Below are 14,484 nucleotides of genomic sequence, written 5' to 3'. Positions count from 1 at the left end.
AATTTACAGCGAGAACATCCAAGAATGTAGCGGCCGTCCTTTCCGTACAAGTAGGGCCTGGCTTTTATTCATAAATTGGAAACTTACTCCGGAAATGGTTATCCAATCTGCCTGCTGAAAGCGGTTTTTGGCAGATTTTGTGACAAGCTGCATAATAGATTGTATTAGATGACTACGCAATAAAAACACATCTAAATAGTGGCCATCACTACACCAATACTGTCCCAATATGCATGCAATTAACAAAAGGAAATATTCATAAGTAGCTTTCAAATCGATTTTTATTTGGCAGACATTTATTTTCAGAGTCAATACTCGACCGGAAACATGGAGCTCGTCAGGCAAATGTTCTCTCTAGACTTCCTATGAGCTTCCTGGTCATAGGGTGAGGTCAACACCCAACACCTGCAGTAGTACCGGTCTGGACGCCTGTTGATGGGGAAACAATACAATGAAACCAGGGATGGAGCTCAGGGACCGAGCCTACACTGGAACCACCGTTCAGCAAAACTCAGGAATCAGATCCGATTCTCATCAAAGATAATCAGCTTTTAGCTAATGTCTTCATCATAGTCAAGCATGGAGGGATTAAGAGCAGAATACTGGGCATGACGGGCTCACCTGTGCCAGGGGACTTCCCACGGTCTTAAGGGACTGGAATGACCAACTCTTCCTGTAGAATAAAGTAAACCTTAGACAGCGAAGGAGATTTCAATAGAGTATTCTTACGAATGTCTAGTCTCAGAACTTAGTATTTTTTTATTTTCAGAGTCAAAACTCAAACAAGGGGGATACAATGACATCACAGACGAACGTCTGGGGACAAAAAGAGCATGTTTTATACATTTAAATCAACTACCTGTCAGATGGTACAATCCAACCCCTTCAGCCATTCAGGGGGAACGGAATTTGTCCAGACCGCAAGATCGGTTTTCATCCTCTTGCGGAAGGGCTGGACTTTACTGTAGGTGAACAGATTTAAGCATTAATTACTCCGTTAGCCTTCATAAAGTCGTTATTGTATAGCCCATTATGTCTCAGATGGTAGTGCATGTTAAGTATCCTCATGGTAGTTAAACTCAAACTAATAACTGGAGAATCATCACAGACAGCAGGTACAGACCGCAAGCCAAGTACCATGAACACACCTTCAGTGGTACAAGTTGCCAGGTCTTGACGCTCCGTCCTTCAGTGGTAGAAGTAGCCAGATCTTGCCGCCCCCAAACTAACAGCATACCCAGTATTGGCCAAGCGGTCGCAGAAGGAGTACAATCTTGAGGGCAGCCGAAGAAATGTCTTCCTATGTAGAAAAGCGAACAGATCAGACGGAGCAGGAGAAGGCAACAAAACTACATTTCATGAATGGTGTCTCAGAACTTAGTATTTTTATATTTTCAGAGTCAAAACTCAAACAAGGGGGATACAATGACATCACAGACCAACTTAACCAATCAAAAGGACCATGTTTTATACGTTTAAATAAACTACCTGTCGAGAGGTACCATCCAACCCCTTCAGCCAATCAGGTGCAGCGGAAATGGTACGTCCGAGATTGGTTACATCCCCTTGCGGAGGAAAGGCTGGAACTTTACGGTCTGGGAACGGAGATGTAAGCATTTACTACACACTTGTAATTCATAAAGGAATGCTGCTTGTATAGCTTATTATGTCTCAGATGGTAGTGCATGTTAAGTATCCTCATGGTAGTTAAACTCAAAATGAATAACTGGAGAATCATCACAGACAGCAGGTGCAGACTGAAAGAAAAGCACCATGAACACACCTTCAGTGGTACATGTTGCCTGGTCTTTCCACCCGACGCAAACCAGCGGTGGCAGAAGTCGTAGAATCTTCAGGCCAGAGGAAGAAACTTCGTCCTCTGTAGAAAAGAGGAGACGTCAGACGGAGCAAGAGACCGTAAAAAATCTACATTTTATGAATGTTGCGTCTCAGAACTTAGTATTTTTTTATTTTCAGAGTCAAAACTCAAACAAGGGGGATACAATGACATCACAGACTGAATCGTTATGAAGCCGAAACAGATGCATAAGGACATTTACCTGGCGGAGTGGGGTCATCTAGGAGTGGGAGGCCCAACCACCAAGGGGGTCCTCTTTGTAGCAGAGCACCACCTTTGGAGGAAATATAATTATTAATGAACAGAAGTAAACGTACCGACTGAAAGCCCAGCAATGCTCCCGTCTCAGATGGTAGTGCATGTTAAGTATCCTCATGGTAGTTAAACTCAAAACTAATAACTGGAGAATCATCACTGACAAAGGAAGTCAACCAAGCAAACAATTCGATCCAAGCATGTACTCACTGGAGGAAGGATTTGGTTGTCCGAGCAGGCCATCCCTTCAAACGACCATATTGTTGTCTGGAAAGAAAAAAACATTGAAGGCAGTATCTCGCTCGCTGGTTGAACTTTGAATTAAATTAAATACATACCGAGCTGACGTTTGGAAGCCCAAGAGACGACAAGGTCCACCAACCCTGACCACCGCTGGCTTCATGACCAACATTAGAACACAGCTTTAGCTCATGACTCCTTACGAGTTCGAGTTTCTGACGCTCTTAACGTCCTCTTGTGCCGAGGCTCAAACCTCGACACAAACGCGGCTGAAAGGCCGATGGAACTGGACAGGCGGAATACCACTGAAGTAATAATGGATGATTACATGGATTAGCCAAGAGCAATTTTGATAAGAATAAATAGTCAGAAATGTAATAAACAGTTGTCTATCTTTATTTTCCAGACGGGAACAGCTCAGACAAGGACTCCGTATTGTTTGAGAACATCTGTGTATTTAGAGATCTTGCTCTCCACGTTCTTGGCAGCCAGTTTTGTGAGCTTGATCGTGGTCTTCTTTGTTGCGTAGCGCAGCTTTGCCTTCTCTTTCCTCTTCTGCTCCAGCGTCGCTGTGATCGCCTGGTACTTCCAGCCGACCTCATGGGCCAAGCGCCCAAGAAGAGCAAACTGGAGGGCAAGACATCAGATTGTTTCATAATGCAGCTTAAATTTATTCATTACAATGAAATGATTCAAGACCTTGCAGATATTTGGTCCAATGCACTAGTTTGTCAATATTTTATTAATTAAATCACTAGAATACTCAACACCCTTAATACTCTAGATAAACCTCAGCTCGACTCAGTAATCAGATCCGTTTCTCATCACTAGATCAGTACTAGGTTAAGTTCTCTTCATAGTCGAGCATGGAGGCACGTCCACCAACAGCAGTAACCCTTCCAGCTCCTCACCTTGCGAGTGGGCTTCAGGCGCACGATCTTCAGGGCGGCTGGAACGACCATTCGCTTCCTCTGTGGAAGGGAAACGAGCGGTCAGACACGAAGGAGACGCACCTAAACTAACTATCAGTGCTGTGTCTCAGAAAGTTGAATTGTTTTATTTTCAGGGTCAAAACTCAAACAAGGGGGATAGATTTGCATCACAGACAACATGTGTACGCATAAGGAACCGGTCATGTAGACGTCCTAAAACAGGACCCACCTTGTCGTAGGGAGGGGGGATGCCGTCGAACACCTTCAGGCGATCCAGGGCTGCCTGTCCCCTCTTGGTTTTGTGGGGCAGCATGCCTGTTGGGGTAAGGAGTTTATAGCATGATGAGAAACAAGTGTGCTAGTCTTCAGCTCATTGACTTTCTCTGGACCAGCACATCATTCATCTCAACTCAGAAATCAGATCCATTAAGTTTATCCTCAATAGATGATCAGACTTGAGAAAGTGATCCTCATTGTCAAACATTATCTACCAAGTCCTGACTACTTTTCAAAGTAATAAATATTGCACAAGAGTAAAACTTGACTAGTTTAATACCAATGTGCAAAGCCAAGTTGGAAAAGTGAGGTTATCAAGTCAACTTGTTGACACCCTATTAAAAGGGAATAATCTGAACGGTATAAAATAACAATCATACGATGTAAAAACTTTAACTAATTCAGATATGTTGTCATTGATCGCTTGCAATAAACCTTAGTGCTTTCCAAATTGTTTATGCCCGGGAATAAGTGCAACTTAAACATTTTAGAGCCAAATCATCTGAAGGAAAAGCCCCAAGTACCTCTGACGGTCCTCCAGAAGATCCTGCTAGGAGCCCTGAAGTGGTATGGCCCACGAGACGGGTTGGTGTTCATCCTCTTGCGGAGGAAGGCCAGGTACTTCACTGTGAAATAACATCAGCACATTAAGACTCATTCTGGATTTACTGCAGGGATTCAAAACAGCTCATTGCGTCTCAGATGGTAGTGCATGTTACATATTCTCATGGTAGTTAAACTCAAAATTATTAACTGGAAAATCATCACCGACAAATCAAGTAATAATCAAATGGGCTATATGAATGCACTTACGTTTGTTACGGTAGAAGTTTCCCGATATGTTGATGCCCTCACATCTCACCACGACCACTTTGTGCCCTGAAAAGAAGAATACACGTTACTTTGCATGTACAAATAAATATAAGAAAGCAGGTGACCAAGTCATTAGTCTCAAAAGCTACAGGATCTCTTAACTATAACCATGTATAAAACGAGCAGATTCCCAGCAGAAGACTTTATATCCATGTTTAAACGAACACGTACCCAGAAGAAGCTGTTTCGCCACGATGGCAGAAAGTCTTCCAAGGAGATGGCCCCTGCCATCCAGGAGCAGAACCTGAACAAGAATGGACTTGGTTAGCTTTGGGTGGGTCATTGATAAACTGAATGACAGGACTGTTGAATATTTAGTGTTTTAACTCAAACGCTTTCCATCATCACCGACGTGAAGCGCGTCGCCCCACCGCTGCTAACTGAACTCACATGGAGCAGAAGGCATGTGGGACTGCCCGAGTTGTCATGAGTATAATGGGTACATAAGTACGAAAAAAATAAAAGTAGGACCTCCGAATATGAACGACATTATCCTTCAAATGTAATGGTCAAGTATTTGCAAAGCGCGTGTTCTGTTGCAAGCTGTATCCTCGTTGGCTAACGTTAGCCGCATGCAGCTAGGGAGTCGCCATGATGCCGCTTCGTTGATGAGCCACGGCATTACGTCTTATAATCATCCAAAATTACATGAGCGACAAAGACATAATACACAGATTGACTCAAATGAGTTATCACTTCGATATAGACGCAAAACCAGTTCATAAGAATCAAATTTAAGGCACATTATTTAAAAAAAGCTCTCTCGCCGTTACAGACCTTATTGAACCGGTCCGCCATGATGTGCGAAAAGAAAGACAGACGGGGTCGCCCGTCCTAAAAGGCACGGGTGGGCGGATGTGACGATTTTTCTGTTCTTGCTTGTGGGCAAAATAAGGAGTAGTTTGTGTCACATTGCCACCTTTTGGATGAACGATAGAAAAACAAATATCCTCCTAACGCCCATTGGGCGTGTACTTTTGTAATGCAAATTTTGGCTATTAGGTATTTGTTACAATTAACTGAGGCCACTGATTTGAAAATGTGGTATTTAATAGTTCCGTTTCGTGTAATCTTGTTATACTTATTAAACAATGGTAGATATCATCAGAAAATTTCCGAATTATACTATTCAGATTCAGACTTTATTGTCATTGTGCAAACTTGTACAATGAAATTGGGATGGTGCTCACTACCCATAGTGCAAAATAAAGCAGTGCAAAAAGCAAAAATACAAACACAAACAACAGCAATAGGCACAATAAAGTGTCTTTTTTTAAAAAATAAGTAAATATGGTAGAGGATTTCACATATTCATTGGGGGGGGGTCAGGCGTTAAGTAGACGAATTGCCCAGGGGTAGAAGGTATTCCTCAGCCTGTTTGTCCGGCTCCCAAGGGTCCTGTATCTCCTACCCGAAGGGAGGAGTTGGAAGAAGCCATGGCCGGGATGTGATGGGTCCCTCATAATTATTTTTGCCCTATTCAGCCCCCGGGAGGCGTCAATGTCCTCCCGGGAGGGCAGGGGGCAGCCGATGATTTTTCCTGCCGTCTTAATAACCCCCTGCAGGGTTTTCCTGTCTTTGGCTTTGCACTTTGCGCACCACACCGTAATGCCATACACCAGTACACTTTCAACAGCAGAGTGGTAAAAGGTCTGCAGCAGCTTTGTCCCCACCTGGCATTTCCTCAGCAGTCTTAGAAAAAATAGCCTCTGCTGAGCCTTTCCGACCACCGCAGCCGTGTTGGTGTGCCAGGTCAGGCCCTTACTGACCCGCACCCCCAGAAACTTGAAGGAGGAGACCCTCTCCACGCAGACCCCGTCTATCTGGAGTGGGGTGAGGTCACCTCTCGTCCCGCTCCAGTCAAATATCATCTCCTTGGTTTTGCTGGCGTTCAGCAAAAGGTTATTAGCTGAACACCAGGCTGTGAGCCTCTGGACTTCCTCCCTGTATGCTGTCTCGTCACCGTTGGAGATGAGACCCATCACTGTAGTGTCATCCGCAAATTTGACGATGACATTTGAGTGATGGGCGGGGACGCAGTCATGCGTGTAAAGAGAATACAGGAAGGGGCTCAGCACATAGCCCTGAGGGGAGCCTGTGCTGAGTGTCAGGGTGGAAGATGTTTGTGTCCCCATCCTTACTGTCTGTGGACGGTCCGTCAGGAAGCTGTAAATCCATTTACAGGTTGAGGCAGGGAAATCCAGGTCAGTCAGCTTCCGGATGAGAATGTTCGGCAAGATTCTCCAGCAATCAGAACACATTACCAATATGGAAACATCTATGTATGCTCTTGTAGTTAAAATGCAATGTAATCTAGATTATAATATAGATTTCTAGTATCTAGATTATACATCTATTTAATAAATACAAATATTATCAAGCATATTGTTTAAGGGCAATTCATCCATAGTTTAATGTATTTAGATTACAAAATACAACATACATGGTTTGACAACAAAAGTCAATGAAAAAATAGTATTTACTCATTAGTCCGTAGCTATATTGTAATGAAGGCAAACCAATGTTTTAATAGATTCAAGAAATATATTTTTTAATAACTTTCAAGCATTTCAATTACATTCATCTCACCCTCAGAGGGTGAGCAGTGCATCATCAAAATTGTTTAAGGTATTTCCGGCGTGCCACGGATCACTGGAGGCTTCAGTCGTCATGCTTCAGCATGCGGATCTTCCCCTTGTGCCGGTCGATCTCGCGCTGCATGCGCTCGATCTCCTTCTTGTGATGCTCGATCTCGTCCTGGTGGTGCTGCTTCAGAGCAGCCATCTGCTCCTGCTCCTTACGCCTGGGCAGAGATGGGGGACAAGTAAGCACTAGTTAGGTCTCGGTAGGACACAAAGTAAAATCCTACAAAAAAATACAAACACAAACCCTGAAGAAAGCGTTAAGTAATTCAGGTTTGTATACTACTTAGTTCGGAGGAAAGAAATACGTTGAAGGGAATACTTTGGGCAGAACTCTCGGACTCTTGAATGCCTCAGAATGTTGCATTAACCAAGATAATGCGGAAAGATATTTAATAAATTGCTAGTTTGAAAAATGGACGCCTACTTAAAATACAATTCCTCCTCTGCAGCCTGCTTCTTCCCCATGGCTCCCCCCGCCTCCCTGATGGAACCTCCAGCTCCTCCACCTTTCCCAGCGCCCCCACCAAGCGAGCCCATCTAGAGAAACAGAATACAAAGATCAGGCCTCCAGCTCCACCTGTCCATCTAGATACACATAAGAGCGAGCTCCAAACTCATCCATTAACCAGGAAATTAATGGTCTCATTGAACGGTAGGGCTACAATGCGTTCAAGTGAAATTCATATTTGTGTTTATCTCTGTTTTTCACGACTTTCCTGAGGCCAGGAAGCGGACATGTGACATAACGGGATCACGATAAGTATGTGAAATCACGACACATATCGCCAGCCCGGACCTCTATATTACTTATTTTATTTAATTTTACCGTATTTTATCCTTATCTACTTATTGCACTGTTGGTCAAAAATAAACGCAATTTCGATTCCACTATTTGTCTTCACATCTTTTGGAATTGAAAATATAGCTGACTTTAAACTTGGAAGTATTCCGAGGGTCATCTTCAAGGTCAAAAATGCTATGCTGGTTCACTGGTAACCTCTAAAAGACTCCAACAGGTGTTACTTTAGACCTGTCAGAAGGTCAGTCGACATGCTGTCACTCACTCAGCCGACATGACACATTTAATTTCCTGCATCGTCCATGTCGTTGAACGTCTCGATAGTCTGGACAAAATAATGTTATCGCCTTTCTTCTCACGTCTCCGACATTAGTCTCTTCCAGATATATGTATATGTACATAGACGTGGTCAATTCATGACCATAAGGATGTTTATAATTTGGTCAACTGGAAAGGTTTTACCTGATGATCGGATGCACTTCTCAACTGTGAAACGATAATAGACCTGAGTCCAGGTCGCAGAAGACGAGCCATGCTGCCTCCTGACAACAGCGTGAGGGTTAGGGTACAAGGTATAAGGGTTAGATTCAGGGTAAAAGGGTTAGGGTACCGGGTATAAAGGTTAGTCAGTCAGACAACAGACTGCTGACCTTGTCTCTAAAACACAACACAAGACTGGACCATTATCTGCTGATAGAAGGGGGATCAAATCTCATAATAAACGTAACATAACATAACAAACCAAGTAACTTTAATTTGAGTGTAAAGATATAATTGCACAAAATAGTTCATCATAATGAAAAAATAAATAAGGGACGATGGTAGAAATTATAGACTGGCAAACTACGGTACAAAAGCCAGAATACATGAACAGTCACAACATGGTACGGTCTCACTTCGTTACGGTACGTTCTCTCTGCTGTCAGCAGCGGGAGTCTGTGCGGTGAGCGACAGTAAGTAATTTCATCACCATATACACGCGGACAGGAGCTTCTTTAAATAGTTTACTTTTTTACTTGACTTTGATTTGAGGCAAGACACAAAAGTATATCTACATTTATGTCATACCGGATAAAGAAATGGTTGTGTTCCGGTATACCCACCATCGTTTCTGGAGACTACTCGTACACAATTGAGAAATTAGTGATAAAGTAATAACACGACTAACCCTGCAGAACTGAGATTTAAGTGATAATGTAATAACACTATGAAACGGCATCACAATCACAAGTCTGCATAGCCATCATGGTATTTGAAATTGTAACTAATATACATCTCAAACTTTAATTGACTTAAATAAAACAAAGCTAATCAAAACAAAAGTAAATCTGCTTGGAATAATGGTATTTAAATTTGCGAAAAGAGTCTTCCGAAAGCCAAGTATGGCTTCTTCTCACCCGGACACAGTATGTCAGGGTTTAACCCCAAAACAAAATAAACTCACTTTATAAAAACCAGACATATTCTAAGGAACATTTATTATGCCGATCATCAACATTACTTATTTACAGGCATTATTGGACCCTTATTAACAAGCAAGTGCATTTAACATGATCAAACAACCTCTTCCTTGTTGTAAAAACAAGTGTAAAAGAAAATAAGGGGAAAATAAGTTTTCGATGCATGCCGTCATGACGAGGGTTAAGTTCTTAAAATACTTCCAATTTTTAGTCTGAATTCATCGGTTTTTAGAGGCACTCAAGTTCTTCCACCATAACACAGAATCTACATCGTTCCTGTCAAGCTGGACTTGGATGCATTCCTTAATTAAGTCTTACCAAGCAATGTTTTCATTTCAGGAACAACTTCACAATGGTTACAGTCAACAACATTGTCAGATTAGAAGCAACCAATCAAACCACACTTGTAGATCATTTTTTAATTCCGTGCCACAATTTTAGAATAAATTAATAGCAAAAGCAAGTAAAAAAAACAAGAAATCACAACTCGGAGTTAAAGTTGCAAATACACATTTGTAATAGATCACAATTTAATGCCATCTATCTTTTGGGGTGAGAACGTAAAACAATAAATCAAATTAAATGATAAAAGGAATGCTGTCCCCTCCAAAATGAAAATAAGGAGGATAACCTTTGACCTGTGCTCGGTTTCTCCTAAGGAGGGCACTATGTGTTTCACCTAGAGAAACAAAAGAGGCTTTCTGAGGAGATCCATGTGGCTGCAAAGGCTTTCGCTGTTTTGGTTTCGATAATTGAGTAGCGACTGAAGTTGAACTGAATAAAACAGAGAGGCAAAAGGAAAAGAACCAAAGGACACCAGGAGAGCCTGCTCTCAGTCCTGCTTCACGTTGCCCAGTGCCCGGAGGCGCTCCAGGAGGGGAGGATGGGAGTAGTGCCACATGGAGAACAACCAGTCAGCCACTGGGAAGCCCAGGTTGTCCTTATTGAGCTTGATGAGGGCAGAGTACAGCTGAGAGGCTTTGCCCATACCCAGTGCAAATGCATCGGCTTGGAACTCGAAGCGGCGGCTCAGGACCGTGAGGCAGAAGGACAGGAGCTGCAACGACAAGAGAGCTGTGAGTGACCCGCTGATGGGTAATGACAGGAAATCATGATGTGAGACAGCAAAGGCAACAGGAGCTCTGAGTGACCCTCTGATGTAGCCTGGCTATTGCCAGACCAAGCTCAATCCTAGATTGCACGTTGATTTGGGGAAGCTGCTGTCATTTTATTCAGAACAAGCGGCGTGATCAATGGGCCTAGTTCAAATTACTCTGTACGCAATTGGCTGCATACCGTCGCTTCCCTGTCGTCATTGTGTTAAACCAGCCAATAGCTTGCCGGGGGAAAAGCCAGCTTGGTGATTGGCTCCCGCAAAAACTTATGGGAAGCAGAAAGAAATGTATTGGTCTTCTTCAGACCCTTAAGCTGGGTGAACTCAAATCGCCGGCTACCCAGTCTACCTCTGATGGGTAATGACACCATGATGAGAGACAGCAAAGACAACAGGAGTTGTGAGTGACCCTCTGATTGGTAATGACATGAAGTCATGATGTGGGACAGCAAGAACAACCGGAGTTGTGAGTGACCCTCTGATTGGTAATGACATGACATCACGACATGTTGGGTTAGCGGGAAGCTTTGTATCGGAGCATTGCAGGCCATTATCCAACGGCAGAGCCCCCGTCAGATGCGGATGTCTCGAAAATAATGCGTGCACTGAAACGGTAACCATAAATATGGGCCTCCTATCAGACACAATGTTTACCTCGTTGTACGGGGAGAAGATGAACTGGAAGATGATCATCAAGCCAATCAGTGTTGGCTGGCTGTCATTGAAACCAAAGGCGAGGAACAGCTCTCTGCGGCCAATCAGAACAGCAAAGAGGAAGAAGCACAGGAAGGAATTCATCTGCAGGAGGGAAACGGATATCGCTTTAATTAATTTGTATTTTAAGTAACGCAAAATAATTAGTCTTAGTTGAATCACATTTAATTAGTTCAGTATGTTACACAGTAGACACTACTACTACTACACTACTGTGAAATATCCGGAGGCTTCAAAGCCTGCAGCACATTCAAACCAAAGGAGGTGGCCGGAAGCTTTGCTTGATCACAAACCTCCAATGTCAACCGAACTGAACTATGTTGCAGGATTATTTCACTAGTCTGCCCCCTCAAGAAATAGCTCGATACTTATATCCCTAAAACAAGATATATACATGTATCCCTAAAAAAAACCATTTTATCATGTTCTTCATGACAATATGAGAAATTGACATGAAATAATAAGAATAAGAATTAATATACATGTTTTGGTTGAAAGCTTACATGTGGATAACTGTGCCAAACTCTACCAAAATATCATACACTTCCTTTCCTAAATCCATGACCATTGGACGAATCAAGCCTTTGATCAGTAGAATTTCACCCATGTACTGTAACAACTAAATAATCAATGCTAGATGACGTCCTTCTACAGGGTGATAATGAATGATAATGACTGAAAATGACTGGTGATGAGTTACCTGACTAATCACGATGTTCTTGACCGTGTGACCAAGCTTCCAGTGGCCTAACTCATGGCCCAGAACAGCAAGGATTTCAGGATTGTTGCATCCTTGCTTCTTGTTCTGTACAAAATAACCAACATTAAATAAGTTATTAAGCGTGTGGAAACACAACCAAACTGATGTCATTAGAAATAAAAGAATTCATTCAATAAATAGTGCCCAAATTTAGATGAGCATATTAAACAGACCTTGGGTTTGACTTTAGACTCGCTGGGCATGTCATGGCCCTCCGGGTCCGCTCCCTGGTCTCCGGCCTGGTTCAGAGGCGAGTAGTCCTCCAATAGGGTGTCAAACAGCACAATACGCTTGTTCTTGAAGAACCCGTAAAAGTAGGCATTGCTGTGTGAGGAACGTTTTGAACCTGAAACAAACAACCAGTTAAAGTCACATTGACGCCTGGTTTCCAATCATTTTAATATCTCTTTTGACTCTTCTTGTGATCAGTGAACAGTCAACAATTCCAGTGCATGGATCATCAATTATAATATTATATATTATAGATATATTTCTTGGGAAGGGGTTAGGTCAAAACAAGTGATTTGGATCGTATCCCCCTGTCAGCTCATTTAATTGTTTTGCTTGTGCAGTCGAACTGTTCATTTGGGGGTTTCTTTAACTTTTATTACATACACTTTGGTAAGGGGGAAGCTGATAGACTGGGTCATGGTGTCTTACCTTCTACTACATATACTTTGGTAAGGGGGAAGCTGATGGACTGGGACATGGTCTCGATGTCTGTCTTCAGCTCTCCCTCCGGCAGTGGAGTGAACTTGTCAAACAGGGGAGCGATGTAGTCCGCATAGATGGTGACCAGAACCTGAGGATGAGAGAGAACACGTAGAAGAGGTGCAGCAATTAGTCCCAGTAGAGGTCACACCAAACGGAGGACATGGTAGTAAACCAGGCGATCGAGAATCGAAAGCATGGAACAGGAGGGATATCATCCTCCTGAAAAACCACTGACCAGGGAGACACACAGCGTGAAGAGCCAGGCGTAGATGAAGAAGAAGTCTCCACCGATCTTAATGATGTGGAGGAGCAGCGAGGTTACCGGGAGCAGGATGCACTGGGTCACAGCAAACTTCTTCACAGCGTCCTTCAGGAAGAATCCCAAAGTCTGGAGGCAGGTACAAATATAAACGGCCTATCCGCAATGGATAACATAGCAGCCTATAGGCAGTAGGAGTACAGTGGCATGTTATGAAAACAAAAGTTGAGGAAAAGGTACCTGCTGATTGAAGCCATGTTTTTCCTCAATGATAAATGTGCTGTAAATACTCCAGGGAAGGCCGGTTACTGCACTGAACAGGGTGGCCAGGGTTAGAAAGACAAGGGACTGAGTTATCTCATACTCCGCACCAAACCCAAAGCGCCCTGAGACGGTCCCAGCGAGACTCCACAGGTAAGGGATTCCTCCCAGCACCAGGATCAGCTATTAAACAAAGACATTGCGATACAAACGTCTCAATAAATCGAACCAGGAGTAGGTATGTCAATTCTCGATTGTTGCTGGAGATTATCTGAATGTCGTACCGTCCCTTCAGTCTCCGAATAGAGCCCCGACCAAAAACTGAAGTTGCTCTTGTCCAGCTGGTAAAGGCGAGACTTCTCAAAGGTATCCGTGTCCATTATCTTCCCCAGCTCTTGTGGCACCCGAGTTGTGGACCTGTAGATCCTCCGCTGTAGAACCATCACAGCTCACTTCATTAGTCACTGCCGCAGGGATCCGATACACTTTGATCACAGGCAAGTGGTTCCAGTCAGATGAGCTCTATCGAGAACGGACCTTTGAATCGATCGATTACCAATACAAAATACTGCAAGTCTATATAGAGCTTATTCCGGGACAATATGTTAAGTAGCAGCTTTTATTGGTCATCAAGGCGTTTCTAAATAATTGGAGTTCACTACAGAGATTAATAATTGATTAATTAATATGAAGCTTTTACGAGGAACGTCTAACTAGTCTGAGGACTTACCTGTCTGTATGAAAGGTAAGCCTCCCATAGGTACACCGTCCACGAGAACCCCAGTACGGCCAAGAAGATCTGCTTCTCCACGGGTAGGGCCAGCATTGACTCCAGCATCTTTGTTTTGATATTGATTAGTTGTATATTACTTAATAGATATCCAGCTGATTAGGCTAGCTTAACGAGCTAACGCTAGCAGGCTTGGTTGACAAGTTAACGTAAGTAGCTAAACCCGATTTTCCACTAGGTTCACACACTAATGTTTAAGTTAATAGACAAAAACCCTGTTTATATCGAAAGCCAGGAGCTGAAGATAATGTTTCCACTAGGTCCCATACCAGTACACAGCTTCAATAAAGCCACTTCATTCACGCAAGCTACAACTGAGTGTAACAAAGAATGGGGTTCTCACTGCAACTATAACGGCAAATATTGGTTCCGAGGGCAGGGCAACTTCAAATTATTTGAACCAACTGTATAGTTAATGTCCAAAAACACAGTAAAATATCCCTATTCTTTTTTTAGAAAGAAAATTGTACATTCATCTTTTAATTAAAACACTGAATAATTCTACCGTATTAAAGTAATATTGATAACTATAAA

At 42.9% G+C, this 14,484-nt stretch overlaps 2 protein-coding genes, 1 long non-coding RNA gene and 4 other non-coding genes across 7 annotated transcripts; all 7 read right to left on the bottom strand.

Annotated features, from left to right (window-relative positions):
• Window positions 1–263: 263 nt before the first annotated feature.
• On the bottom strand, window positions 264–1,770 carry LOC115544332 (uncharacterized). The gene is made up of 5 exons (XR_003976841.1): window positions 1,489–1,770; window positions 1,149–1,300; window positions 860–962; window positions 622–673; window positions 264–429 (listed from the first exon to the last, which is right to left on the bottom strand). It is a non-coding gene; the product is annotated as an uncharacterized LOC115544332 (long non-coding RNA).
• On the bottom strand, window positions 1,032–1,113 carry LOC115544644 (small nucleolar RNA Z195/SNORD33/SNORD32 family). The gene has a single exon (XR_003976967.1). It is a non-coding gene; the product is annotated as a small nucleolar RNA Z195/SNORD33/SNORD32 family (small nucleolar RNA).
• Window positions 1,666–1,748, bottom strand: LOC115544646 (small nucleolar RNA Z195/SNORD33/SNORD32 family). The gene has a single exon (XR_003976969.1). It is a non-coding gene; the product is annotated as a small nucleolar RNA Z195/SNORD33/SNORD32 family (small nucleolar RNA).
• A 427-nt stretch (window positions 1,771–2,197) lies between the features above and the next one.
• LOC115544643 (small nucleolar RNA Z195/SNORD33/SNORD32 family) lies at window positions 2,198–2,280 on the bottom strand. The gene has a single exon (XR_003976966.1). It is a non-coding gene; the product is annotated as a small nucleolar RNA Z195/SNORD33/SNORD32 family (small nucleolar RNA).
• A 446-nt stretch (window positions 2,281–2,726) lies between these two features.
• On the bottom strand, window positions 2,727–5,303 carry rpl13a (ribosomal protein L13a). The gene is made up of 7 exons (XM_030357221.1): window positions 5,212–5,303; window positions 4,606–4,678; window positions 4,375–4,440; window positions 4,086–4,187; window positions 3,515–3,600; window positions 3,265–3,324; window positions 2,727–2,980 (listed from the first exon to the last, which is right to left on the bottom strand). Exons 1-7 carry the CDS (start codon window positions 5,230–5,232, stop codon window positions 2,771–2,773), a joined length of 618 nt encoding a protein of 205 aa, XP_030213081.1. The 5' UTR covers window positions 5,233–5,303; the 3' UTR covers window positions 2,727–2,770.
• LOC115544645 (small nucleolar RNA Z195/SNORD33/SNORD32 family) lies at window positions 4,254–4,336 on the bottom strand. The gene has a single exon (XR_003976968.1). It is a non-coding gene; the product is annotated as a small nucleolar RNA Z195/SNORD33/SNORD32 family (small nucleolar RNA).
• A 4,034-nt stretch (window positions 5,304–9,337) lies between the features above and the next one.
• zmpste24 (zinc metallopeptidase, STE24 homolog) lies at window positions 9,338–14,279 on the bottom strand. Its single transcript, XM_030357219.1, has 9 exons — window positions 13,891–14,279; window positions 13,445–13,591; window positions 13,140–13,343; window positions 12,876–13,028; window positions 12,587–12,728; window positions 12,100–12,272; window positions 11,867–11,971; window positions 11,107–11,250; window positions 9,338–10,395 (listed from the first exon to the last, which is right to left on the bottom strand). The coding sequence occupies exons 1-9, from the start codon at window positions 13,996–13,998 to the stop codon at window positions 10,171–10,173; spliced, it is 1,401 nt and encodes a 466-aa protein (XP_030213079.1). The 5' UTR covers window positions 13,999–14,279; the 3' UTR covers window positions 9,338–10,170.
• Window positions 14,280–14,484: the final 205 nt, after the last annotated feature.

Source organism: Gadus morhua, chromosome 5, assembly GCF_902167405.1.
Source record: "Gadus morhua chromosome 5, gadMor3.0, whole genome shotgun sequence".
NCBI lineage: Eukaryota > Metazoa > Chordata > Actinopteri > Gadiformes > Gadidae > Gadus > Gadus morhua.
Note: the sequence above shows the minus strand (reverse complement) of the source record. Positions and strands in the feature narration are given on the sequence as shown.

Bases quoted from the DNA above. Each gene is read 5' to 3' on its own strand.
- rpl13a (XM_030357221.1), bottom strand. From the start codon at position 5,232: ATGGCGGACCGGTTCAATAAG. The intron at 4,679-5,211 runs GTCTGTAACGGC...ATTCTTGTTCAG, and splicing joins TGGCGGACCGGTTCAATAAG to GTTCTGCTCCTGGATGGCAG. The intron at 4,188-4,374 runs GTAAGTGCATTC...GTTATTTCACAG, and splicing joins AAACTTCTACCGTAACAAAC to TGAAGTACCTGGCCTTCCTC.
- zmpste24 (XM_030357219.1), bottom strand. From the start codon at position 13,998: ATGCTGGAGTCAATGCTGGCCCTACCCGTGGAGAAGCAGATCTTCTTG. The intron at 11,972-12,099 runs GTCTGTTTAATA...TATTTTGTACAG, and splicing joins AGTCTAAAGTCAAACCCAAG to AACAAGAAGCAAGGATGCAA. The intron at 11,251-11,866 runs GTAACTCATCAC...TCCCTCCTGCAG, and splicing joins AGAACATCGTGATTAGTCAG to ATGAATTCCTTCCTGTGCTT.